Here is a 27,942-nt window from a genome sequence, read left to right on the forward strand (position 1 = left end):
TTATTTTACCAGTCTTTTTTTTTCTGTAGTTATAAACACAAAAATATAAGCTGCTTAGTCTAATTTAATGCCAGAGTTAAAGTTTACAATCCATGTATTCTGTAAATGACTTCTGAAGTGTTGTGGTTTGTAGATCTCTTGTGCTCTATCCCCATTTCCAGCCGGTCAACCCTGTCTTCTTTGTCTAGTTCACATCTGTTTATTTTGAGTGTATGTGTGCATTTGTGCGTTTGCATGTATGTATACATGCGTGTGTACGCGTGCGTTTGTAGGTTACACTCAGGAGTTGTTTTCTCCTTCTCCAGTGTGGAAGCCTCAGCAGCAAGCTCCTTTACCCACTCATCTCGATGGTCCTAGGTTTTCTAAATCTGTGGAGATAATAATCAGTAATACAATAATGTTGTGACAGTTATCTAGAACAGAATTCCAGAGTCAGTCTGAGCACTGGAGGTGTGGGTTTCTTTGTACAACTTTCCAAGTTCATATTAAAGCTTTTCTCACCTGAGCTGAATTGGTAAATCAGATTCAAGTCTTTTAATTAGCCTTACCTCATGTTGAAATAGGTTGTGTTTTTAATGCTATTGCTATCAGAGTGATGTGTGGTAGTTGAACTAGTACTATTGGGAGTTTCATTATTTTTATTATTTCTATTTTGAAATTGATTGTAATCTTCATTTATTAAACCTTTGATTTTATAAATGTATAGAAATTGCATAGTATAAAATACTGCATTAGTGTACAATATAATGCACTTATTTAGTTAATTTCTTGGGGTTTGTGGACAAGGATGTTTATTTCAGAACCAACTTTGAGTCTGAAGAATAATTTTTAAAAGTTATGCAGCTATAAAATATATGTGAATGTTTCTAAATTTCTTAATGGATTTTCAAATTCTAATCTACAGGACTCTGAAAATACAGAACAGAGAATCCAGTCTCTTGTCAGCTCACTGAAGCATATGGTGTATGAATATATATGCCGGTGCCTGTTTAAGGTAAGGATTCATCAGATATAAACTGCTCCTCACTCCTCTGTCATTGAAATGGGCAGTTGTGTTGACAGACTCTAACTTCTCACCACATACCAAAATGTAGCCAGAAGGAAAAAAGACAAGGTGAGGACACTAGGCTAGCTGCATGTCTGTTGTAAGGTGGAAGGGCCTCCTTGTTCGTCCCATCTGCCCAGCTAGCTTACACCTGAAATAACCACACAGAAACTGTATTAATTAAAACACTGCTTGGCCATTATCTCTAACTTCCTATTGGCTAACTCTTATATATTAGTTTAACCCATCTCCATTAATCTGTGTATCACCACATGGCAATGGCTTCCTGGAGATTCTAACCTGCGTCCATCTCAGGCAGAGGATTCATGGCTTCTCCTCTGACTCTGCTTTCTTCCTCCCAGAATTCACTTCTGTCTTGTTCGCCTATCTAAGTTCTGCCCTATCAGGCCCAACGCAGTTTCTTTATTCATTAACCAATGAAAGCAACACAAACAGAAGGAACTCCTACACCACATGTCCTTGGTAGTCTTGCGCTTACTAAAAAGGAGGTTAGCCATTGGTAACGTGTCATTTCCCAGCCCAGGTTCCTCATCTTCAGGTCTAGTATCATCTGGGGACATGTTTGTGTGAAGTGGCAGTTCTGTGCCCGTGAGATATTCACCATTCCTGCGGCTGTCAGTTGCTAATAACATGCCCTCCTCTTTCTCTCATTTGTGAACACCTAGTGTTTCTAGGCATTGCCTAGTGTCCTCTGGTGTTTTAGTGACTTTTCTAATTCTGTAAAGAAACACCATGACCAAGGCAATTTATAAAAGGAAGCATTTCCAGTGGGTGAGAGTCCATGACCATCATGGTTGGGGAGTGTGGCAGCAGACAGACGAGCACTGTGCCACAGCAATAGCATGGTAGCTACAGCGTTGTTCTACAGCAATCCACCAGCGAGGGGCAGAGAGAGCTAAAACCTCGAAGCCCATCATTCCCAGGGACACACCTCCAACAAGGCCTCACCTTCTCAAACAGTTCTACCAACTGCGGAACCAAGTATTCAGACTTATCAGCCTGTGGGGCATTCTCCTTTAAACCTCCAGCCTGCATTGTGTGGTGCAGTTGTTACCTTGCTGCTAGAGTCACAGGGCGGAGAGTTGGTGGCTTCTGAGTTATGAAGAGCGACTTTCTGAAGATGTCTTCCTCTTAGGAAGGATCTAGAGCAGTGTTCAATGTGAGACTCCGGAGACTTAAGAACCAAGTTTAGGCCTTTAGAGCCAATCCTTGGGGTCAGCTCACGACATAAAGAGCTCCCACAAAGTCTGGCACCCGAGTCTAAGGAGCTGTTAGCACAGGTTAGTGCTGCACACTCAGGAAGTCCTGAATGCTGTGTTGTGTTAGTCGAGGCAGAGCCAACCCTCAGTGCAGAACTTCTGCACATGTGTACAGAAGTCCTCTTTCAGTGGGAACAGTACCTCTTCCTTCCAAAGGCTCACTAAGGTTCTGAAACCTCCCCCTTAAACCTCGATTTTACGTTGTGGAAGATTGAATTGTGAGCAGACTGTCCTTGTAGACATCTCTGGTTTTACGTTGTGGAAAATTGAATTGTGAGCGGACTCTGTCTTTGTAGACATCTCTGGTACAGGACAGTAAGATTCCCTCGCATTTTTCGCCATTACGAATGGCTGCACTGTGCATAGTACCTTTGTCTTGTGTGCAGATTTAAGTATTTTGATTTAGTAGATTTTTGGATAAAAGTGTATTTGCTTGTCTACTTGTTACTTGTTATTGTGTGTTTACATCTGAACTAGTTGGTACTCTTACCCACAGGAAACTGAAAGCACCTCTTTCTTTGGATGCTTATCAAACTGGGGGACACACAGAGCAGAGGACATGAAGTTGGGACAGATATGTTGCAGAGCGCTGAGAGGAATTGGTGGGAGGTAGTTGGGGGTGAATGGAATCAAGACAGATGTTTTGAAATTTTCAAGGTAAAACATTGTAAAACTAAAAATACCATAAACATTCTCCCTTTTAGCGCCACTTTTTTTTTTTTTTTTTTTTTTTTGGTTTTTCGAGACAGGGTTTCTCTGTGGCTTTGGAGCCTGTCCTGGAACTACCTCTGTAGACCAGGCTGGTCTCGAACTCACAGAGATCCGCCTGCCTCTGCCTCCCGAGTGCTGGGATTAAAGGCGTGCGCCACCATCGCCCCGCTTTAACTCCACTTTTATCATTCTGTTCAGTTTATATTTTTGTATTTCACTTATTATTATTCTTATTTGTGATAATTAAGGCTCTTATTATTAAATAAATAAGTTTGCTGTTAAGCCCATGCCATATAATTTACAATGTAATTGGCAAAGGGATAGTTTTTGTTTCAGTGCACTCTATGGAGGCTTCTTTGAAGTCACTTTATCCTTTAAAAATACTTTGAGGTCACGCTAAGCAGCTTCTAAAAGGTCACAGTAGGAGAGAGGCTAGGAAGCTGGTCCAGTCCTTCAGTGTGCACTCAGAGTCTCTTCTTGTCTACTCTGAGCTTTCTTAATCTGTCAGGAACAATTGGCAAGTCCTAAAAATACAATTTGTAAGATACTTTTTAATAAATAAAATGTCTGTTTTGTCAAATTCCTTTCTGTCACTATAGAGTATGATTTCAGGATTCCATAGTGTCTGAGTAATAATGGTGAAAGTTGAGAAGCTGCATCAGTCATAAACGATGAGATAGACTCCTCAGAATTTATACTGCAGCATTAATAAGGGCAGAAGTGGTTTCATGTCCTTGTTAAAGCCTTCTGGTTTGTAGCAGTCAGCCTGATGTTACCCTGCCTGCCAGAGCGTCACCCACGCAGCTCTGCCCTCATTTGGTGACAGCAGTGTGCTCCAGTGGATGAGTGTTCAGGTCCATCAAACTGAGTGCAAGTTGACTGGGAACAGAAAATAACTGATCTGTTTTGTATCAGGTATTGTGGACGTTTACTAAACTGAGCCAAGTAGAGAAAGCTGCCTGGCTATTTCTACTTAGGTGATTGGCTGTGCCATTTCACTTTCTTCAGGTCAGGACACTTATTTCAGTACTTACTTAATGAAATGTATAAATTATATATTTGTTTTCCCCAAACTTGTCATATTAATAAAACTACATGGAAGTAACTCATGCTTTTAGTATCCCCCCCCCCCCCATGAATCTTTTGGGATAAAGGAAAGAGGGCAGGACAATAGCGTTTCAGAGCACTTTGGGGCAGGAGGCTGAGGGACGGTGCTGGGAGGAGCACTTGGAGAGTGCTGTTGGGGAGCAGTAGGGAGCATGGAGCTTTAGGGGAAGTCTAGGGGGAGCATTGAGAAGTAACTCTGGGAGGAGATTTAGGGGAAACTGGGAGGAGCACTGGGGAGCATTAGAGGGAGCTCTGGGAGGAGCAGGAGGGAGTACCAGAGAGAGGCACTGGGAGGAGCTGTAGATGGAGCACTCAGGAGCACTCTGAGAGGAGCACTGAATGGAGCTCTGGGAGAGATGTCTCTAAGTTACCTCTTCCTTGTGCAATACTGCTTTCAAAAATCTCACATGTAGAGAGAACAGTGGGTGAGAAAGAAAAAAATTTCTTCCTTTTGTATTTTCTGTGTAGTTTACCTTGCCTTCCTTTCTAAATGAATTTGCTCATTTGAGTATCATTCAGGTGGATATTGTTTTTAAACAAACTATTACTAATACCTCATGATTATTAACTAATAATCTTAAACTAATACTCTTAAAAACTTTATAATCTATTGAAGTGGGTCTTAATAATTTAGGCAGTTTTCTTCTACTTAGATAACTCTGGTCTTTCCATTTTCTGCCCTCTCTTCCTCATTGTATCATAAATGTGCATAGAGTCACCCGTTAAAATGTCCAAGTTAGGGGCAGTCCCAGAGCAAGGGCTTGAGTTCTGTGCTGTCTCATCTCCTTTGCTGTGGCTTAGGGCTTTCTCCCTTGGGTGCCAGGAGTTTGGTACTTGTCAGTGAACAGATTTGAAAGGGTTGACTACTGTAGAACAGCCTTAGATTTGGTAGCTTCCAGTTTTTACTGTTCTTGAGAATTATAGGATTAGAAGAATAGTTTTGATGTGTGTTTCCTTTTCAGTATTATGCAGTTTGCCATAAGTCTGCCGTTATGTCTGAGTGTTATTACCAGATTGATGTGGTAGGTAAGAACCATATGTGTATTTAATTCCTGCAATAGGACTATATAGTTCTAAGAGATTTTGAATTAACTTCTCTTTACTTGGATGTAGAGGGTGCTGAAGTTGCGATTACAAAGCATTCTACGTAATGCTGATGCTTGAGATTCCTTGATAGCGGATGGATGACCAGTGAAACACTGAGTACAAACATGAACTTGTTCTCTTACATTCTATGAAGACTCACACTATACTAACCCTCATCTAGTGGATTCTGTTAGTTATTTCCTGGAGTGTTGTATGTAATTGAATGGAATGTGGTGGACACCCAATGTCCTGGTCATCTTTTGTTTATCTTCCTTCCTTCAGTCAGTAGGTTTCATTGGGCTTTTTGGAATAGATTCTAACAGAATGCAAACATATTGAGATAAAATGACACTGAACTAAGACTGAGCAAAGGCACTGAGGGATTTTATGAATCTAAAATATTTGCTCAATTGTGGATGATGACAAAATTTCTTTTTAAAAAACAAGACTGAAAACTTCTTAGTTTGATCCATCCATCTGTAATCTTACTTAACTTGATGGGAAATAATGTGCTCCACTTACACTTCTCTCCCCCTCTTTACGTTGTGGCTTTTGTTTCATTTTTGACTTGGTTCTTCCTTATGACATCCTTGTTAACTGTTGTGACTAAGGGATTCATCATTACAACTAGACAGCCAGAAGGACATCAAACAATGATTTATTCTGCCATTTCCACCTTTAAAAATGATGGAAGAAGATTGTGGCTGGTCTGGTTGTAGAACTTGTTTCAACCTTGCATTAGGACATATGACACCATAATTCCATGTTGTCCCCTAAAGTGAAATAGCGCCTGTAACCAGAAAGCAAGGAGGAGACGAAGCGTCTTACTGTTGCTGACCACACATTTTCACCAGTGTTGGGTAACGTTTGCTCTGTGGTTATTAGCTTTAGCTTACAGATCCCAGGGAGTGATTGGAGGCTTATAGAGCGGCAGAAGGTTTCCTGCTTTCTGTATCGTGATGTCACTGTAGTGTTCTGAGTGCAAAGGAAACAACGACTGGACAGATACAATAAATGCTGTGAGTTGTGTGTGTGTGTGTGTGTGTGTGTGTGTGTGCATGTGTGTCATAAGGGGTAACACAGTGACAGAGACACCAAAGCCATGTGTTTAATCATCTTGTTAATATTCTGTTTATGTTTATTCTCTTAATAAAGACACAGTTTGAATATTTGTTTTTTCTGTGTGTAGAACCCGAAGTCACTTGTTATTACTGGTAAAAAAAAAAACCAATTATAGAACGATATCATCCAAAATTTAAAGACACTTAAGAAATAGCAAAGTGTAACCCTGTTCTTTTTTGCAGGCTGACCAGTTGATGTTTGCTTTGCATTTTGTTCGAGGTATGCATCCTGAACTTTTTCAAGAAAATGTAAGTATTATTGAATGAAGGAAATCTTGGAACTACAGAGAAATCCGCTAACAGGGTTTTCTTAAGCTAGAGATGACTTAGGCTGGAGTTGTCTGCACATTAGCTGGTTCTCTCTCTCTCTCTCTCTCTCTCTCTCTCTCTCTCTCTCTCTCTCTCTCTCTCCTTCTTTCTTTCTTTGTTTTTCGAGACAGGGTTTCTCTGTTGCTTTGGAGCCTGTCCTAGAACTAGCTCTGTAGACCAGGCTGGTCTCGAACTCACAGAGATCCGCCTGCCTCTGCCTCCCGAGTGCTGGGATTAAAGGTGTGAGTTGCTGTTTGAAGGTCTTTTCTCTGATGTACACTTAGGATCGCAGGTTACAGAAAGGAAGGAGTCTAAGTGATTTCCTAGGGTACTTGGGTTACTGTGAACCCGGTGCCCTTACTCGGGCTGGGTACTGGAAGAGTCAGTCTCCTGGCTTTCCTGTCTGAAGTAGAGCAACTGAGAAAGGGGAAGTGGTAATATGGGCGCACAGTTGTGTCATCTGTCACCGCCGCTCACCTATCAGGAGTCAGCAGATAAATGGGGGTGGAGTGGGGTACACAGTTATCACATGAGCCCATAGGGTCATGTTGTGTTCTTTGTCCAGCATCTTTTTTCTGGTCTGCCATATAACCACATCTAATATGATACTCACTGGAGCTAGAACTAAGTTTAAAGAGAATTGTGTTAGTGTTCTTTTTATTGCTGTATGAATACCATAGATGGAGAATTGAGTAGACACGAGGCTAAGGGAGTCCAATCTGTTGCCTCCCAGCTCTACCTGGTAGATTGTAACTGTCTTCTGAATTTTCATATTCACAGCTCTACCTGTCTTCTCTTGTCGTTTCTAATTCCACATGTTGTTGCTTGTTTGCTCACCTTTTCCTGAATTGATTAACTGGGCTCTAATAATTTTATCAACTTAGCTAGCCTTCATATAATTTTGAAAACTATAATTAGTATGTTTTCAGGCCTTCTATGTCCTATTGTGCCTTCCTGGAATACTTTTCTTAATTTCCGCAGCACAAACAAGTTTTAACCTTGGTAGACTTCACTATGTGTGTATGAGTGAGCAGTGGTGCATGGAAGAACAACAGTTAAATGTCTGCGTGGTGAGTGTGCCACACGAGGTACACACGTTTGTGTCTTAGTACAGTTCCCTCTGGTCTGCATGGTGAGTGTGCCACACAAGGTACACACGCGTTTGTGTCTTAGTACGGTTACCTCTGGTCTGGATGGTGAGTGTGCCACACGAGGTACACACGTGTTTGTGTCTTAGTACAGTTCCCTCTGGTGACTTTCATGTATAGTGCACATGACTCCCTAATGCTGACCTGCTTGCAGAAGTGGGAGGTGCTTTCTTCTTGTTCTGAGGAAGCTGTATTGAAAGATGTCCTATAAGAAATTAAAGCTAGTGTTGGCTGGTTGTGTTCTGATATTCTTTGTGTCCCTCATGTTTTATTCACTAGGAATGGGACACGTTTACAGGTGTGGTTGTTGGAGACATGCTGCGGAAAGCTGTAAGTTAAAATGTTATTTCTCTCTGGGAAAAACATTCTTGCCTTGGGGTTTATGAAATACAATTGCATCATAGGAGTTTAAAACTGTTGTTGAGTTATACTTTTATTAGAAGAGTGTGTCCTGGCCTGTGCTCACTTACTGTAAAGTGGGCTTAATATATTTTTAGACCTTGAAAAGTTACATTTTTAGAGAAAAATATTAAATACTAAGATTTTAATGCTGCTTATTTTTTTTTACAGAACTTGTATGTTGTGTTAAGAAAAATGTCATAATCTTTAGCAAAATTAATGCTTTCTTTTTTAACTGAAGCTTTAAAATTACTTTTTATTACTTTAATAAGTCTGTTTGGAACATACAAAATTTAAATAAATAATAGATAATTATTGTGAAATTGATGCATTGAAAGTCCAACACAATCTACATCATTCTGGACTGTACAGGACAGGGGCTCTCCATAATCACCACAGCAGCCGAGTAGCATCCACGGGAGGTAAGAAGGCAGTTCAGTTCAGCACAGCTAAGTAGCCAGTGTGGCTTCAAACTCTGGGAGTCTGACCCTGAGTTTATTTTTTAGGCATATTTAAGCACAACACAATTTGGTGAAAACTTTTCCAGTGATAGTGAATTCAATCCCGTGTGCATAATAAAGCATGAATAAATCTCCTTGAGGAACGAAGTAACAATATGAAGACCAGACATGACTATATTGAATCTCTGTAGAGTACACGTGACAGCTACCATAAAGATGGCTTTTATAGACTGACTGATAAAAACAAGCGTATGTTGAGGGTTTGAGGGAGGGTCTAGTGGCACAGATGGCACAAGGCAGGAATGCAGCTTTCCAGGCAGACAACAGCTCATGCACTCCTTCCTGTGAAGGGGCAGCTCTGTGCACCTACTTTCCAGGCCCCACCCCCCCATGGTTAAGCGCACACGCGCACACGCACACACACACAAAATGAATGCCATGTTTTATATATCAGTGGGCTTCTTCTCTCTAACAGTGTTACATGGAATTTTACCATTGTGACTTAATAAATATAGTATATAGAAAGTTTTGTTTTCAAACTTGTGTTGACAAAACTAGCTATTCAATTGCTTTTTTTTAAAAAAAAATTTGAGTTTTACCAAATGCATTAAGGAAAGTTGCTTTTACTGAAGGACTCTCAACAGAGAATTCGTGATCAACTTCCATCTTGGATAGATCAGGAAAGAAGCTGGGCAGTGGCAACACTGAAGGTATTTTCTTTTTTTTAACTAATATTTTTGTTAAAAGAGTGTGTGTATGTGTTTATATATGGTCTGTCTGCACACGTGTGCTGGTGCATATGGAGGTCAGAAGTCAGGGCGGAGGATCTTACTTTTGCTGAGGGAACTCCTTCAGCTGATAACCTTTAAGAAGCTGGCCCATTTTGGACGTGCTCTCATGTAGTATAAGTGCAGACGGAAAGTGTGTGTGCACAGCCCCTTTTTTCTGCTGGACTCAGTTCCAGTTCCCAGCGCTTGCAGAGACTTCTGATCGCTATCCTTTCTGGGAGTTTATCCCCAAATAAATGAGCCTTTGTTATACTCCATTCTGGGCTAGGGACTCTTTGCTACAACTTTTACTGCATTCCCCCCCCCCCCCCGAGTCAGGGTACTTCTGAGCCCAGAGCCTACCAATTGGGTAGACTGAGTTAGGTGGAATGACCAGCAAATACACGGGGGTCCTGGTGTTTGTGATACTCAGATCTAGAATTACAGACTCAGGCCACCATGCTTGGCTCTTCATGCATGTTCTGGGGTTCTGAACTCATGTTTGCATAGTGGTGAGCCCTAGCTCAATTTCTATTGAAACTTTTTTTTTTGAGGGATATTGTTTTTTTTTTTTTTGTTTTTGTGTGTGTGTGTGTTTTACTTGCGTTGACATTTTGTATGTGCAACTTAATATCAGTGTTGATAATTCTATAGTAAAGACATAAAATTTCTTCATTTAAAATGCCAAAGAATTTGTGTGGTGTCTGCCTCCTCTAGCTTATTTTTAATTGCTCAGCCCAAAGCATTGTGTTTGTAGAGATGAAAGACAAATGCATCCTACTAACTTTGTTCCCCCTTTCCTGTCACTGGCCTGTTTTCCTTACAACTGTATAGTACTACAGCAGCCCACAGAGAAAACAATAAATATGTCCAGCAATTATTGGTGACTCCCTCTGAGCTGTTCTGCAAGGTTGAAAATGGCTCTCTTGTTTCATGGTTCCAACAGCATCTAAGGCAGCTGCTCTGATTGCATTGCTTTAACAATGAAGGGGGACGAGGCAAAGCTGAAGTCTGTGCTTCAGTCTGGAGTCTTTTACCCCTACACTGTATGCCTTTCCCCCCATAATTTTTGTTGATAAAGTGAGCGGGCTTCTCTTCATATCCTATTTTATTCTCTTTATTGATTATTCACTTCATGCTTATTATTAGCCATTATAGCGTCAATGACCAGAGTTTTTTTTAGTTCACCTAGCTTAAATCAACCTGCTGACCTTTCCTTTCACTGTGAAATGGCATTTTGCCAAGAACTCAGTAGTTTGCTGTTTGCTCAGAATTCTCCCATCTTCTACATAAAATGAGCCATGAAATCTTTTGCCATCTCACCTTGGCCTGCTTGAGAGAGAATTCTATTTAGTTTATTTAGCCAGAATTTCTCTTACCCTGAAGTTTTCTTAGTAACTGACTTCAATTCTACTTCTTGGATATATACATATGTATTTTCTGAGTTGTGTTAATAATTAAACCTGTTTTGTATTGATATCTTCCCATTATAATAACCTTGAGTCAGATCTGCTCTTACCTCTTAACTGTTATGCAGCTGTGGGATGGCAAATGTTTATTTTATATACTACGAAACTCTTCCACTGAAAAACTCATTGTCAAGTACCTCCAAAATTGCCATTTGATATGGCTGGTTCTACACAAGATCCACAGTCCTGAATGCTTGATTGGATGCCTAATACATGGCAGAGAACATACTAACTGCTGAATCACCCATCTCAGAGCACTGACTGATAATGGGACAATTATGTAATGCATAGTTCACTGGTGTTATTCGTGGTCGGACTTAAATGCCTGTTCTTATAAAGCTAACAGACAACTATTAGATATTATCCAGAGTCTTTAAATCATTAAAACTGATTAAGTTAAATGTGAGTTGTTAAGTTTTGTTGTTTAAAGTTTAGTTGGTTTATATAATTATATATATCTCTATATATATATCTATAGATATATGGTACCAGTGCAAAGAATTATTTAGATATGGGTCCAGATGATAGGTATAGTATCCTAACAGTCTTGATGTGTCAATGCATGAAGTTCCATACTACAGATACAAGCCTTCCATTGTTTTAAAAGAAAACACCCATCTGTACAGATGGGCACTGCTGTTCATATTGTCCATTCTTGGAAAAAGTTGGAGAAAGGGGAACGTTGAGATAGAAGTACTGGATGGATATATTTGGGTAAATCTCTGAGATGTGACATTGTTTAAAGCAAAAACTCGTGTTGAACAGACACCTAGGAACTATCAATGTGGGTTTGAACATTTAGAGGCAAAAGAAATAATGTGGTCACATATAGAGACATAAGCAAATATGGCTTACAGAAGTCATGCTTTCTGAAGGATTTGCTGGTGTTACAAAAGACCAGAGGTGGACAGAAGGTAAACCTATAAAGGGGAGTTATTTTAAAATTTACATTCTCTCTCTCTCTCTCTCTCTCTCTCTCTCTCTCTCTCCCTCCCTCCCTCTCCCTCTCTCCCCCCACTCCCCCACAAGCGCGCGCGCGCACACACACACACACACAAACACACACACACACACTGTGCGCTAGGAGATCAGTATAGTACTGATTTCAGTTCGGAAGACATGGACAGGTAGGAATGCAGGCAGTGAACAAGGAGGAGTTGTTGGCTGTCAGTGTTCCCAAGAGCCAACCGCATCTAAAGCAGTAAAAAACTGGCTCAACTCACTATGCATGATTGTTGCTGAAGGTGATCCAAAGTAGGAGGGAGGGACTAGATGAGAGACTGAGGGTGGGGATTCTTACTAAGCTCATGTAGAAGTGTCTTGGTAAGACTTCCACAGACAAAGTCTTCCACAGAGAAAGGCTGAATCTGAAACCCAGGTAAGATGCCCCCGTAGCACCATTGGGTCAGAAAAGAGCATGCTTGTTGCTAGAGCTGCACTTTGACTTGGACATGAGCTCAGTTGTGCTGTCCCTAGGACTTGCCCTTGGTTTTGATGATAGTGGAAACAGCTAGGTACCAATGTCTTCCTGAACAGAAAATATCTCTTATGATTGTTGACCTATAGAATACTATCTTGGGAGTAGTTTGCTGGCTTTAATGTGGGTGTTTCTAACCATGAAATGTGAGACAAACTATAGCCTCGTAGAAAACAAGTAATAAGCTCTATAGTAGTTAGTGTCCCTTGACTTTCGTAGTTTTTATAAGGTATGTTCATGTGCACATGGCTGCAGCTCCTTACATGTGCTAGTTTCCATTTTAGATCGCGCTCCCCAGTCTCTACCAGACCCTCTGCTTTGAAGACATGGCACTTTGGCGGACTTACTATCGTCACTCAATGTGTGAACAGGAGTTTCCATCAATTCTTGCAAAGAAAGTTTCCTTATTTCAGCAGGTAAAATTTAATGTTATCCAAGTGTAGAGCAAATTCAAAACTGTGATGTTTCTCTTGTCCTTGAGGTGCCATTTAAGTAAAAGCTTTGCCTTTAATGTATTATGTAACTTCATATACATGCGGGAGGAAGCGCTTTCTGCTTTGGCCACCTTACCCAGACAGAGCCCTGGCAACATTTCTGGGTAGGTGTCTCCCTGTACCTCTTGTTAGTCCCTCTGCCTCTGGTCCCAGTGGGACCCTGTGATAGGAAAAAAGCTCTTTAAAAAAGCAGCTCTAAGCATAAATCATATAGATTCTCCATTAACTTATTTTAAAGTCGTAGCTAAAGAAAGGATTTAATGTGAAGGAAAGGGAGCTTCTAAAACTCCATTTCAAAGGGGAACCCTGAGATCTCTCACTGGGTGTCTTTAATTTCAACTTGGCCAGTGGCTCTGGAAATCAGCACCTAGGAAATGGTCATCCACTTGCCTTGTGTCTGAGCTGTCTTTTTTTTTTTTTTTTTTTTTTTGATTTTCGAGACAGGGTCTCTGTAGCTTTTTTGGTTCCTGTCCTGGAACTAGCTCTTCTAGACCAGGCTGGTCTCAAACTTGTCTATTATGAAAGCCAATTCATTCTGTTTTCTTGTGCAATGAATGCTATCTCAGCAGATGTGCTTAAAACAAACAGCAAACATCTGAAAAAGAGCATTTACACAACAAAGGAGTGTTACACATTTACAGGACTTGTAATTCAGATGCCAGGCAGGCAGCTGCCAGATGCTGAACATTTACCCTGCCATCTAACTGGCCATTGGCCCTTTATAGGATCTCGAAGACATATCTAACTCATCCTAGGCTTACTTCACATAAGAACTTTAAGGAGTTTTTGACATAAAAGGGAAGTCTTGGTTCATAACTGTTGTGACAGTTCCAAATATAGTAAATAGTGTGCAAGATTGGTTACCCTTGTATTTCTGTAAACATTAATTAGTAATCATTGACTGTTGTTTAGTTAATCCTGCTGAAAAACATCTATGTACAAAATTCTCCATTTGTTTTAGGTTCTTGTTGTTCAGGCTCTACGACCGGACAGACTGCAGAGCGCCATGGCTCTGTTTGCCTGTAAGACCCTGGGTAAGCCCTGCCCCTTGCAGACTACACCTCTGACCCGGGGTGACTCCTTTGGAACTTAGAGTTCATTTTGTGCTAACTCTAGTAAAACTGTTTTAAGGTCTTTTATTATTATTTGTTTTTATTTTCATACAACTTTTAATCTCACTTAGCTAGAAATATACTTCTCCCTGTTGTACATAATTATACTCAGTGTTTAATCAAATTACACAGTTGACATCCTATATTTAACAGGGTAAAAATACTGAATTTTTAAAAATTATTTTCTTATGGAAATATTTTTATTTGTTATAAGGGTTACAAAGAAGACATTCAAATGTTAGTGGCAAAAATGAAAAAAATTCCAGTTACAATAAAATACACTGTAGCCCTCAGAAATATAATTTTCAAAATTAGTAATTTTAGCATATCTAAAACAAAATATTGACAATTTATTTATCTTTCAGACTATAGTTGTTTTGTAGCCTTTCAAAGAGTATCTTCTAAAGAAATAATTCCATTTCTATAAGAAAAATTTAACAAAAAACTTAAGGAATGCATGAAAACAGCTTGGTGTCATGATGTACACCTGAAATCCCTGATCTTGGAGCTGGAATTCTGGGCTCCATGCTTATTTGTTGTTGTCTCTGCATGTCTAATAGATGCACAGGGCTAATGCAACTGGCATAGACATTTTATTTTCTTTCATAGCATCTAATTAACTGCTCAGATAAAAATTTCCAGAATCACTTCTGTCACCCTATCTCCCTTACAGTCTACTTGCAATATTTTAGGTTTTAACTCCAAAATTTATTCTGAGTTTGTTTGGTTTACTAGTACAACTTAAGTAGATTGCAGTAATGTAGTGGCATTTCATTTATATTTTAATAAATAAAGCTTGCCTGACGATCAGAGAGTAAAACAGACCCCTTGGTCAGCCTTACAGACCAGGTAATGGTAACATACACCTTTAATCCCAATAGCCACACTAGCAGTACATGCCTTTAGTCCCAGAGATGCACATCTTTAATTCTGGAACTAGAGAAGATTATAAAATGGGAAGAGACAGCTTTCAGACATAGTTTTATTCTGAGATTCCTGGAGGCAGGATCGTCATTTTAGATTGAGGTGGAGGTAAGAGCCAGTGGTTCTTTGCTTTTCAGGTCTTCAGGTTAAACCCAAATATCTGTCCCTTGGTTTTATTAATCGTGCTTCATTTTGGAACCCAACATGGGACTCAAAACCATGACCCTGAGATTAAGAGTCTCATGCTCTACCAACTAAGATAGTTGTGCTTCAAAATATATAAAGAACTCAAGAAAATAGATATTAAAAAAATCCAATTTAAAAATGGGTGACAGAGTTAAACAGATAATTTTCAACACAGGAATCTCAAATGTCTGAGAATCACTTAAAAAAATGTTCAACATCCTTAACCATCAGGGAAATGCAAATCAAAATGACACTGAAATTCCATCTTATACACTACAACCCACAGACCCAGAAAAAAAGTAGCACGGAGGCCTGGGGGTGGAATGGGGATGGTGTTCCTGAATCTCAGTCTGAAGGGGGAATAGAATAGACGTTGCCAGTGGATGAAGGGGGGCTGTGGGAGGGGAGATGGGAACAGGAGGGCTCAGGTTGGAGGAAGATAAATGGATGCGGGGAGGGAGGGAGAGAGTACTAGGAGAGACAGCTGGAATCTGGGAGCATCTCTGGGATGAGCTAGAAACCTTGAGCATTGGAAACACCTAGGAATCTATGAGCAGGACCCTAGCTAAGACTCCTAGCAACAGGGGATACAGAGCCTGAACTGACGTTCTCCTATAACTAGGCAAGTATTCCACAGCATGGACACAAGCACAGCCACAAACCCTTCAACCTACAATATGTCCTGCTTACAAGATGTGCTGGGGTACAGATGAGTGCAATCAATGAAATTATTCCTAATAATATTGTTATACTCATAGATTAGTGCCTAGCCCAGGTGTCATTAGAGAGGCCTCACCCAGCAACTGATAGGAACAGATACAGAGACCCACAGCCAAATGCTAGGTTGAGCTCAGTGAATCCTGTGGAAGAGGGGAGAAAGGATTGTAGGAGACAGTGGGGTCAAGCAAACCCACAGAACTTGGTCCCAGGGGCTCACAGAGACTGAACTGACAAGCAGGGAGCCTGTGTGGGACCAGCCTAGGTCCTCTGCATATATGTTGCAGATGTGTAACTTGGTCTTCTTGTGGGACTCCTAATGGTGTGAGCAGGGCTGTCTCTGCTTCTCGGACCTGTTCCTCCTGCTGGATTGCCTCATCCAGCCTCAATAGAAGAGGAGGTGCTTAGTTTCACTGCTACTTGATATACTGTGGCTGCTGATATCCCTGGGAGGCTTGGAAACAGAGGTAGAGGAGTAGACAGGAGATGGTTGGGGTAGAAAATAGGAAAGGAGGGAGGGGAAACTCTAGTTGGGATGTAAAAACTAAAAAATAAATGCAAAAACAAAAGGCAAAAAAAAAAAAAACCCGGTTAAACATAAAGTTGTAAAATATGCCCTGTAGCTGGAGTAGCTCCCTCTGAAACTGCTTTCATCGTTATGGGTTGCTGCTGTGAGGAATAGGAGGGGAATCAGGGTGCAGCATGCATCTTTCCATACCTACAAGTGCCTCTTGGCCTTATTGATGGCACTGAATTCATCTTTTCAAGTGTTTACCACAAAAGTCTTACTGGCTGTTTGTACTCATTTCTCCTTTGGAGACTTGTGGAAGCCCTGCTTGTTTGTATGGTCATTCCCTGGACATCACGGCTTCCCAACCTCTCTCATGTTATGTTTCTGTGTCATTTTCTTTTTCACATTAGCTTAAACAAGTGTATTTTAAGCTCTTAATTGAAGTGGGCATTTTCAACTTTTTATTAGATAATCATGTTGACAAAAGAAATTTACATATAATGGGAAATTTGTTATTCCCTATCTGAATAGACTTCAGAGTTGTGAGAGCCTGTGGAGAGGAGGAAGTGCAGGGGAGCTGTTTGAGTGCACTTGGCTCTTGGTGGCAGGTCATGCTGGGGCAAGACGATTAGCTTCCGTTGAGTATTTTCACAGAAAATTGCTTGTTATTCAAAGTGCTTATGTGGTTTGGTGTGACGTTTAGCGCAGCAGGTGGTGAACTCTAGTGACATTAGATTGTTGGGCTCCAAAGGAGGAAAGCAGAGAGCAGTGCCTGTCGGTGAGCGTGTGAGGGGTGCTCTGTTCTCCACTGGACTCCCTCTCATGGTGCCAGGAGACAGTCTTCATCCTGTCTCAGGACAGAAGTGTTTGCTTGGATGATTACAGTCTGGAGATGCTAATTCTACCTCCTCATTTCTTCAGTGGGTCAGTGCGGTAGTCAGGATCCGCTGATAGCCATGTTGCAAGCAGAGGGTACCTCATAGGAAAAGTGTTACAAAAACACATTCTTGGAAGCATTCATAAGTAATAGTATTAATAGTTGAGTGAGTTTTAGAGAAAAAATGTAATATGAGATTAAAAATTAACCAAATAGTCTCTATGTTATATACTTACTTTTAGAATTTTTAATTGAAATAGAATTCTGCCACTTTCCCTACTCATTTTCTTATCTCCAGCCACTCCCAGATATTCTTCCTCAAACCCTACCTGTTTCCCCCCACTCTCAAGTTCACAGCCTCTTTTTCCTTTATTATTATCATGTGTGTTCACAGATGTGTGTGTGTGTGTGTGTGTATATAAACTCAGCATCTCAGTTATACATGCACTTGCGAGTGCGCACACACACACAACCTGCTGAGTTTCTATTTGTTGTTTGTACGTATTTGGTTTCAGGGTTGACTACTGTTATTGGACAACCAATAACAGGGCTCATCCCTGGTAGAAGCTAATTTTCTTCTTCCAGCATTCGTTATTTGCATTGTAGTTCTCTGTGTAGGAGTTGGGCACACTGGGATTCCCTCCCTTCCACATTAGCATGGCCATTAACAGTGCCATTTTTCCGATCTTGTTTATTCAGCTAGGAGAGTCTGATAGCAAATTTCCTGGTGTTCCAGCTTTTATGATCTCTCTGCTGAACTACTGATACAGGATCTGTCATGTAGATGTAACTCTTGGGACAGGTCCCCCATCTCAATTAGGGTTTATATTACTGCGATGGAACATCATGACCAAAGAGCAAGTTGGGGAGGAAAAGGGTTTATTTGGCTTACACTTCAGCATTGCTGTTTACCACTGATGGAAATCAGGGCAGGGACTCAAAACAGGGCAGGATCCTGGAAGCAGAAGCTGATGCAGAGGCCATGGAGGGGAGCTGCTTACTGACTTGCTTCCCTTGGCTTGCTCAGCCCAGGACCAGCATCCCAGGAATGGTATCACCCACCATGGGGTGGACCCTCTCCCCCCCCCCCCTTAATGACTAAATGAGAAAATACCTTACAGTTGGATCTCAAGGAGGCATTTCCTCAGCTGAGGCTCCTTCCTCTCATGACTCAATAGCTTGTGTAAAGTTGACACAAACACCCCAGTACACTCCCTGACAATTCATCATCCTACATTGTGTGCAGTTGTGGTGTTTTGGGATGGTCTCCTCTTGCTTTACAGAGAGGTGGCTCATGCACCACATGTAATTATTTTCAATATATTTTATAGTGAATGTTGCCTTCTTTCTTTAACTTCTGTAATACCTGTTCTAGGACTGAAGGAGTTATCCCCTCTTCCCCTGAATCTCAAACGTTTATACAAAGAGACGCTAAACATCGAGCCCATCTTGATAATCATTTCCCCAGGAGCCGACCCTTCTCAGGAACTTCAAGAACTTGCTAATGCTGAAAGGAGCAGCGAGTGTTACCACCAGGTGGGTAGGGACTTCCCTGTTCTGCCCACCCCAGACCCTAGGTCCTAGCAGTGAATGGGCAATTAAAGAACAGTGTTGAAAGGTGTCCATATCCAGAACTCAAGATCAGCAAGAAGAGACTTGTGAATGTCCTTAAGGACCCTGAGATGGGAAAATTCTTCTGATTCATCCAGATTAGCCCAGTGACATCACCAGTATGTTTTTAAAGGGAAGCAGGTGATGGGGTATGAAGGTACAGACTGTGAAGAGGGAGGGGGAAGGCAGGAGGGGAAAAAAGATTCATTACCTTGATGGTAGATCAGCACAACTTCAGGCTTCCAAAAGCTCCAAGACCACTTGAGGTAAGGCACTAAACATTGTGTTTGCTTGTCAGAGCACAGTAGGGAACGGATACATCTGAGGAAAGTTTGAAAATGACTTTAGAATTGTTAGATTGCTTTCATAGCAAATGCACTAGTGTTCACTTGGAAGTTCCTTGACTTAAAAGCAAAGAAATGCACAAATATTTTGAACAAAATCTACTGAATACCATACTGTTTTTCTTAAAGAGTGAGCTTTGTTCATTCCTATCATCTTTCAAGTCAACGTGCATGCAGGTTTGAGCAGGAATTTATTAGTTTATTGTCAGTTTTTGGAAAGTTACTTTATCTCTTTCATTAAGATTTATGATTTAAAATACTATGATTTGAAAATTCAAATACTTCATACCTGTTAAACTTTAAAAAGAAATAAATCTATGAGGACAGCTCTGGTTGGTTGTAGGGTAGCACTGACAAGCCCTAGGCTCTTCATGCAGTCACTGGTGAAGGGATGGCATATCTGTTAGTACAGTGTGCATGTGTGTGTGCTATGGAGCCAGGAGGCGCCACAGACTCTACCTGTCATCAGTGACTTTGACGGGAAGATAAAAACTATACTCTAAACTATGAATTGTTTATTGCCCTTAGAAAAGATGATTAATTCTTGGTATTTGTTTTTGAATTTTCTTAAAGCCAGTTGTGGAGGTTTAAAATTTATTATCCTTCTCTGAAAATGTTATTTTTAGAATGTTTTAGCTGATTCTTTCCACTGGGGTTTTTGTTTGTGTAGGTTGCTATGGGTCAAGGTCAAGCTGATTTAGCAATACAAATGCTAAAAGAATGTGCCCAGAATGGAGACTGGCTCTGTTTGAAGAACTTACATCTCGTGGTGTCTTGGCTTCCAGTTCTGGAGAAGGTAGTGTCTTAGGGTTTCTATTGCTGTTAAGAGACACCAAGACCATGGCAACTCTTATAAAGGAAAACATTTAATTGGGGGCTGGCTTATCATGGCAGGAAGTATGGCAGTGCACAGTCAGACATGGTGCTAGAGAAGGAACCGAGATTTCTACATCTGGTCCCACAGGCAGCAGGAAGGCAGGAAGATGTTGGACCTGGCTTGAACATTTGAGACCTCAAAGCCTTCCCCATGACACAAGGCCACACCGCCTAATAGTGCCACTCCCTATGGGCCTACGGGGGTCATTTTCATTCAAACCACCACAGGTAGCTTGAGATGGATGTGGCCCAGGAGCACGAAGCATCTCAGTCATAGTCTCCAGGACGCATCAGTATCAAGTGATGTGTTGCGTTTAGGGAAGGTAGTACTTGAGAAGATAATTGTAGGCTTATTCATTTTTGAAAACTGTATGTGTGCCAAACAAAATTGATCTTTTAGTAGTAAGTTGCAAAGTCCTGTCCTTTTAAAGAGTGGATAAGGGAAACCAAGAAAGTACTGATTAAGACTGACAGAAGCACGGCAGATTTTTTCAGAAGGAAAGTAGAAGATGCTTTGATGGATTGCCGAAGATCTCTTTATACCATCGCATATGCTCCTGTTCTCTTGTCTGTCTCTGAAATCACAGAGGTTCTTAGGCACTTATGAAAGCTAGTGTAAACTGAAGCAATGATCTCATTTTGCTCACTGGGCCCCAGGAGGAAAATCATCTGAAGACAGAACAAGGTGGTTGATATGTTGGAAAGGGAGACCTGTATTAAGTCTGTCACCCAGTTAAGAAAGGTCTTACTGATCTTGGGAGAAATAACTCCAAAAACGAGATGCTCCTGAAGGCTGAGCAGAGGAAAGGCATCCTGGGTAATTTAGCAGCACAGTAGCCGCGGGTGTGGAGGTATGCATGGCTAGAGGGTGAGGTGCCTTTCACAGTACAAAGAGGGCTATGTAGGGAGTGTAGGCTTAGGGTTTAAGGGGCCAGAGAAAAGATCTTTCCAGAGGGGTTGGTAATTAATATTGAATTAAACCAGCTGAGTAGTTTCTTAAATAGAATCAAACAGAACAGTAGATGAGGCCTGGCCTCATATCCTTTGAAATGTTTAGAAGTATACAGTCCTCATAAATTGGCAATTACAGCACTTTGTGAAGAACAGGTAACTGATACATCTATAATTGAGACAACAACTAAGCTGATGAGCTCCTGGTTCTGTTACTTGTAATCAATAGAAATAGATTTGAAACCAAAGCTATCTGAATATTCACATAATGCTTTCCATGGAAACCACTAGTATATAATATGTATAGAACAACTCACATGAATTTTAGGGTCTGAGGACCAGTAACCCTGCTTTCTGTTAGAAACAGTTGGTCGAGAGACACTGAGTCACATAATAATCACATCTTAGCTAGAACTCTATGAAACATAGAGAGTAGATGATATTCCAAATCTTAAAAACAATGTTTTTATTCCTTTTTTTCTCTTAAGAGGTTCAGCTCAAAATATACGAGCATACTGGAAATATAGCCAAACAACAAATGTACCATTTCTCTTTAATTTTTATAGATGTGCAAAATTCTGTATAAACTTTATATTTTAAAAGTGTGAGATGTGAATACATTTTATCATTTTTAATTTTTATCCAGCACAATGACCATGATTTTGCTATTTTTTTTGCTCCTAGCTATACTTTTGCATGACACTGATAATGAATATTAGAGTTTAATGAAGATTATATTTGTTTATAGTTTTCATTGTCTTTTAGAGCAATCAGGGTATTGTAGTTTGCTTTATTTTTGACAGGGTCTCACTCTGCAATCCAGACTGCGCTGTAACTCATTCACTTGAGCAGTAGATACTTGTTGAGTATATGAAGGGAAGCCAAGATGTGCGTGGGGGCTGGTTGCCTGTAGATTTCCCCTGGAGACAGACCACACTAACACATAACTGCTGGGTGATGAGTGTGTACATTCATTAGCACTGATAAAGTTGGAGCTGCGGTAGTGAGGCCTGGAGAGGATGTTCCACTGAAACATGGTGCTTAGGTTATATGGCAACAGAAAGAAGTTATCAAGTGACTTAGAACTCTCAACTCTCCTCCAGCACTACATCTGCCTGCAAGTCTCCATATCCCACCATGATGACGGACTAAACCTCCAAACCAGCTGCAGACTGTGCAGGGCTCTGCACATGCTAACTATCTGCTCTGTGTCACTGAGCTGCAACTTTTTAGTTGCTGGGAGCTGTACAATCAAATTTTCAACTGCATACGGGGCCATTGAGGCATATTCTTCTAGCCAGGTAGCGGGACACGCCTTTATGGAGACTGGTCTAGGCATTTCTTCCACCTAAGGATCTCCTGGAGAGCTGCAACAATGCCCAAAAGAAAGGCTGCAAGTGATGTGAGTCAGGAGCCAAAGAGAAGATCAGCCCGACTGTCTGCTGTGCCTGTGCCCTTTACACCAGAGTTGAAACCTAAAAGAACATCAACTCAAAGGAAAATGAAGAACACGAATGTTGTAGCAGAAGAAAACAAGGATGCAGGTGCTGTAACAGTTCCTGAAAGCAAGCCCAAAGATGATCAGGAGGCAAGCAACATGGACAAGGCTGAAAATGGAGAAGCCAAAGTTGTGGAGGCACCCATTCAAAAGATGGAAGCGGAGGAAGTAAAAGAGATGAATGAAGATGCTGAAGAAGATGGAGGAGAAAAGAAAGAAGCAGTGGCAGCAGAAGGAAAAGATGATGAGCTAGAAGAAAAAATCCAAAAATATAGAGAAAAAGGAAGATGGAGAAGAGGACAAAGATAAAGACGAGGAGGTGAAAGACAAAAACAGGGAAGGAGTCCTGGAAGAGAAACCAGAGTCAGCAGGAAGTAAGGATGCAAAGGAGGTGATGAAAAAGAAGACAGCAAAGAGGAGCAAGGAGATGGGAAGAAGGAAGAAGAGGAAGATGACAAACAAGAGGAAGCTGAAGCCGAGGAAGAAGTTAAAGAACAGAGAGAGGAAAAAGAAGAGGAAGGTGGAAAATGCAAAGAGGAAAATGAGGAAGATGAACAGGAAGGCCAGAGAGGGGAAGACGGAAAGGAGAAAGATGGTGGGAAAGAGAGACAGAAGGAAGAAGGCGAAGACAAAGAGACCGCAGGTGAAGGAAATGATGAAAGCAAGGTGGAGGCCGAACAAGAAGCTGAAAACAAAGATCTGAAACATGGAGAAAGAGAGGCGTCTCTGAGTATTGTCTAAAACCGCCCTATGTGATATCATAATTTGGTAACATGTACCTTCCTGTTGTAATGTTAATAGAGATAAAACTTTTACTAGATATTTTATAAGCAGTGCTTCAATTCTGGAACATCATTCAATCTTGGAACATCATACAGGTTATTAGTTGTGAAATACCTAACATAACACCTTTATACATTTTGTGGTTAGAGTAGTGCAAAATATAAAATGTCCACTTGCGACTTTGTGAATTTCACTGTGTGTAAGTTATCTTAGCATTTCAATTTCATTCTTACATGTGAATATTTTGCAGACTAGGAGAATTCCAAAAGAAAGAGTTTGTACAACTTTACTGTAGCTCTCTAGGTTGCTTTTATAAAGAAGGTCAACTCTTTTCAGGTAATGTTAAGAATTAGAATTGCCATTACCAAATATAACTGTATTAGTAGCTTGGAAAGAATATAACATCTTAATTTTGTTTTTGGAGAAATTTGAATGTTTGTTTCAGGAGGACAGTTTTGATTATATGTGTATGCACAAAGTTTTCCTGGATTTATAATAATAAAACAGTTCTATAAACATTAAAAAAAAGAAGTTATCAAGTTATCAAAAGGGGTATACGCAGAAAGAAGAATGCTTGAGTAAATGATTTACATATATGATATGAGGGGTGAGGGCAGGTGAACTGTGTGTTACCCTTTAAAACTGACTTTGTAGGGCATTGCTAACACTGCATAACTGAAAATGGGACTGGAACAATGAGGCTAGAGTCTAGCTGGCAGCTTCGACTTAGTACCTATAGCTGAGGTTGACTTTGTACTGCAGGCACTTTGTGACCAGGTTGCCATAATCTGCGGAGTAGCTACATGCTTAGAGGTGGTATAAGTTGTAGATCCCAAGGTCACACAGCAAGTAAATGGCAAAGATCGGATGTCAGCTCAGAATAACTGACCAGACTCATGTTCCTATTTATTATTTTGTTTATCTGTTGTTAAATAAATCCAAAAATTAAGAAATATCAAAGTATGACAAATATTTATTGGTTTTTAAAAAGGAATTGAATACTCTTCAACCTAAAGATACCTTTCGTCTGTGGCTCACTGCGGAGGTTCACCCTAACTTCACCCCCATTTTACTCCAGTCAAGCTTGAAGATAACATATGAGGTAAAATGATTCCCAAGTCCTATCCTGAGGCATAGAAGAGCAGTAATCTATACATTGCCTTCTAAAGTTATGTAAACATCTATTATTCAAAACTATATTTTTTTAATATTTCGTGAGGTATAAATTACATAAATAGCATAAGATGGTAGAAAAAGGCTTTAAAGTTATTTCCAAATTTTATTTATCATTTTGTTATTGCTGTTTATAGAAAAAAAAAAACCAGACTCCACAATGCAAAATTTATCATCTTAATCATTTCCTGGATCACCTGACAATTGGACTGAACTTTCTGAAGTCCCTTTGTACTTTCCCCACTGTGCTTCCATAGAGGTTATGTTCCCACTGATAACGCTTTGCCAACATCTGTTTTTAATAACCCCCGGTGGTCATCCTGATGGATGCTAGGTGATAAATTCCTGAGAGTTTGACATGTGTTTCCATGACGACTAGTGGTATTTAGTCTTTTCACGCGTGTTGAATGTTTGTGCATCTTCTCTGAAGAAATGTATATTGCACTTCCTTTCCCCTTTTTAACTTCATTACTTTATTTTGTTGTAGACAAACTAGAACCACATCTGCATATCTATCTATCCCCAGACTTGAGTTTCAGGCAGATCCATCTTACTTGTTATGTGAATTGTTGTATTTTCAAGATATAGTCTATAACTTCTCAGTCATCATAATAGGTTGACTCAAAGGTTAAAAAACCGTGCCCCTCCTTTCTCCTGTTAGCATTCAGCATCTCACTTGTATTAGAAATGGCAATTTTGGTTTGGTAAACAGGAAATTCTTAATGATCACATGAAATTTACTTTGTTATTTTGAATACCTTTGGTGATCAAGATTTATTTTATTTTGAAAATACTATGGATTAGCAAATAATACAAACTATTTGCAAGGTTTAAGGCTGCTTTTATATTTGTATACTTTGCAGTAACAGAAAATTAAGTTGGGCTTTTGGCGAAAAGCTCCATTCACTAAGACAGTGTGTTGAAGCAGGTCTCCTGTGTGTGTAATGTTTTAAGCGGTAGGATGTATGTTCATATCTTATTCTTTTAGTCACCTCCAGGTTTGAAGAAGAATTTGATGCGTACTTACGAATCTTGGACTCCTGAGCAAATTAGCAAAAAAGATAACCTGCACCGGGCTCATGCTCTTTTTAGTTTAGCATGGTTTCACGCTGCCTGTCAAGAAAGAAGAAATTATATTCCACAGGTAATTATAAGTATGTTTTGATGGAACTTAATACATTTATTAGGATTTTATAATTTAGTGTGTAAAGGTGGGGTTATGTCATAGTTTGGTTTTCTAATTTAGTGGTTTTCTGTTAGCTCACTACACTGTATAATGTTTGGTTATATGCTTAATGTACCATTGATTTGATGACCAAAGGCCAGCCTGTGACCCAGTGGAGGTAGCCAGTGAGCATCAAGTACTACTACTCCTGTGGTGGATATCTTAGCAGATATCTCAAATTTCAAAAATTAAACCTCCCATACCTGTTTCCTCCAGGATAGCCTTAGTTAAATGCCTTCGCACCTCGTTGCTTTCTCAAGTTAGCATCCCAGGAATTGTTCTTGGTGTATCATCTGCTCACTTTTTTCCTCAATACATTATCAGGTACTAGTCTGTCTCAAAACATAACTCCAATGTGTGTATCCATAAGCTAGTAGGGAGCATGATTAAAGTATTACGATTTTTGCTTCTTAGTTACTTGGTAACCCTTTCCCAGCCTGACGTTCTTTAAGGGATCTACATATCCAGCAGATCAAAGCCAGTCTCTTTCCACTTCCACTGGAATCCAATTCAAAACTGTTAATCTCTTCCTGTTTTCAAAATATCACTTTTCTATACATTATATTCTTTCCTCTTATCTCCTAGATTGGGTCAGATCTTTCTCATATAGGTAGCATATGTTTCTTACCATCAAACCTTATATAGATATGTTTTACATGTATTTAAGTTGTCTCTGCACTTGCCTGGAAAAGCTACAAGGAAATAGATTCATGTTTGGGTTTATTCTTACATACTTGGAATCTCATCTGTAATGAACATTTAAGAGGTATTTTGAATGGTTAGTCAATACCGATACATTCCTAAATACTGACACTATGCAAGTTTTAAAAATTTTAGTTTGAACTTAATCAATTATATAATTAGTGTAGTTAATGGAAATCCCATAGAAATTACTTTTGTATCTTACATTATTGTTCTGTAGTATCACGTTTTAGGTGTGTTTTTACATAAACATCATAGCTGTTAGGTAGTTGTTTGTATAAATTAATGTACAGAAACAACGTATACTTTTAGGACTTATTTTGGCAGTTGTTTTGTGTTTGTGGACAAAATGTTTAGTTCTGGAGCATGAAGGTATAGGAAACACATTAATATGCTTGTGGTATATAGATTAAGAAAGGTACTACATCAATTTGTGCTCTGACTCTATGCTGTGTGTATAGTGATAAAAACTGGAGTGGAATTACAAACTCATTTTCATGCTTCTGAGGTCAGTAGATTTTTAAAAATATGATTTTAAACATATGCTGCATTGATCTTTAAAGATTTTACTTTTTAGTGTATAGTGAATGTTTTTTTCTTAAATTTTTGAGAATGGTGATGTATGATGCATGTCTTTGATTTTACTGTGCCTTAAATTTTCTTTAATAGGGTTGGACCAAGTTTTATGAGTTTTCGTTATCAGATCTTCGGGCTGGGTACAACATCATTGACAGGCTCTTCGATGGTAAGCTTTAAGAAACAAAGCCAAGCCTAGACTTGCACTGCTGCACATGTTCTACCTAAGTGGCTAATTCCCACCAGACATCTGGGGTTTTGCTTTGTGTTTGGTATTTTAACGCCCTGATTTCTGTGCCTATGTTATCTGAAGGTTCTTGGGTTGGGTCATTGATTTTGATATAATGCATTAGAATTCCGACTTACCAATAGTTTTTAGGAAACAGATCTAGAAAGAGCTTGTGTCCATTGTGTGGCCTACAAAATTTTCAGGCTCAACTGAATTGTTAAGATCTCTTTCTAAGGAATGAATGAATGCTCTGGATAACAGCAGAGCAGAACTAGAACCGAGAATTTGCAGAGTCCTGGTGGGATTCCTAAGTCAGTCTACTGAAACAGTACAGGGATGAAACCTGGGACTTCACCCATAGGGCCATTTAGCCCTTGGCTTCCTTGAAGCCAGTAGCACTCGAATCCCTAGATCCAGTTGTCCATTGCTGAGACAGGAGCCATAAAAGCTTAAACACATAGTGGATCAGAGAACAGATTAGACTGATAGAAATCTGAATTTAAGTACTACCACCACGTCCATAAATCCTGTCCCACATTCATTCCCTGTCAGCCTTGCTGTCCTGTCCAGCTGCTCTTCATCAAGCCCCACCCCTTTTAGTAATGACATCACCTTTCATTCTCCTTTTCAAGCCTGTAACTCTCTCTGCTCTCCTGTGTTCTAGCAGCCCTATGCTGTGACAGTTTCCTTCCTTCCTTCCTTCCTTCCTTCCTTCCTTCCTTCCTTCCTTCCTTCCTTCCTTCCTTCCTCCCTCCCTCCCTCCCTCCCTCCCT

The 27,942-nt window shown here is 40.1% G+C and overlaps 2 protein-coding genes across 2 annotated transcripts in view; both read left to right on the forward strand.

Moving 5' to 3' along the window:
• Nucleotides 1-27,942, forward strand: part of Dync2h1 (dynein cytoplasmic 2 heavy chain 1) — a 226,796-nt gene that overhangs the window by 141,836 nt on the left and 57,018 nt on the right. The window contains exons 70-80 of the mRNA XM_050130242.1: nucleotides 905-994; nucleotides 6,534-6,599; nucleotides 8,087-8,137; nucleotides 9,300-9,377; nucleotides 12,665-12,796; nucleotides 13,836-13,908; nucleotides 18,577-18,737; nucleotides 19,827-19,952; nucleotides 24,256-24,366; nucleotides 25,426-25,581; nucleotides 27,034-27,109. Coding sequence (XP_049986199.1) covers nucleotides 905-994; nucleotides 6,534-6,599; nucleotides 8,087-8,137; nucleotides 9,300-9,377; nucleotides 12,665-12,796; nucleotides 13,836-13,908; nucleotides 18,577-18,737; nucleotides 19,827-19,952; nucleotides 24,256-24,366; nucleotides 25,426-25,581; nucleotides 27,034-27,109 — 1,120 coding nt within the window. The remainder of the gene's footprint in view (nucleotides 1-904; nucleotides 995-6,533; nucleotides 6,600-8,086; nucleotides 8,138-9,299; nucleotides 9,378-12,664; nucleotides 12,797-13,835; nucleotides 13,909-18,576; nucleotides 18,738-19,826; nucleotides 19,953-24,255; nucleotides 24,367-25,425; nucleotides 25,582-27,033; nucleotides 27,110-27,942) is intronic.
• Nucleotides 20,003-24,245, forward strand: LOC126493285 (high mobility group nucleosome-binding domain-containing protein 5-like). The gene is given in 3 exon segments (XM_050130244.1): nucleotides 20,003-22,748; nucleotides 22,750-22,870; nucleotides 22,873-24,245. Coding segments are annotated over 3 exon segments (861 nt in total). The 5' UTR covers nucleotides 20,003-22,358; the 3' UTR covers nucleotides 23,223-24,245.

This window comes from Alexandromys fortis, unplaced genomic scaffold, assembly GCF_014885135.2.
Source record: "Alexandromys fortis isolate MF-2015 unplaced genomic scaffold, M_Fortis_MF-2015_v1.1 scaffold_311, whole genome shotgun sequence".
Taxonomy (NCBI): domain Eukaryota; kingdom Metazoa; phylum Chordata; class Mammalia; order Rodentia; family Cricetidae; genus Alexandromys; species Alexandromys fortis.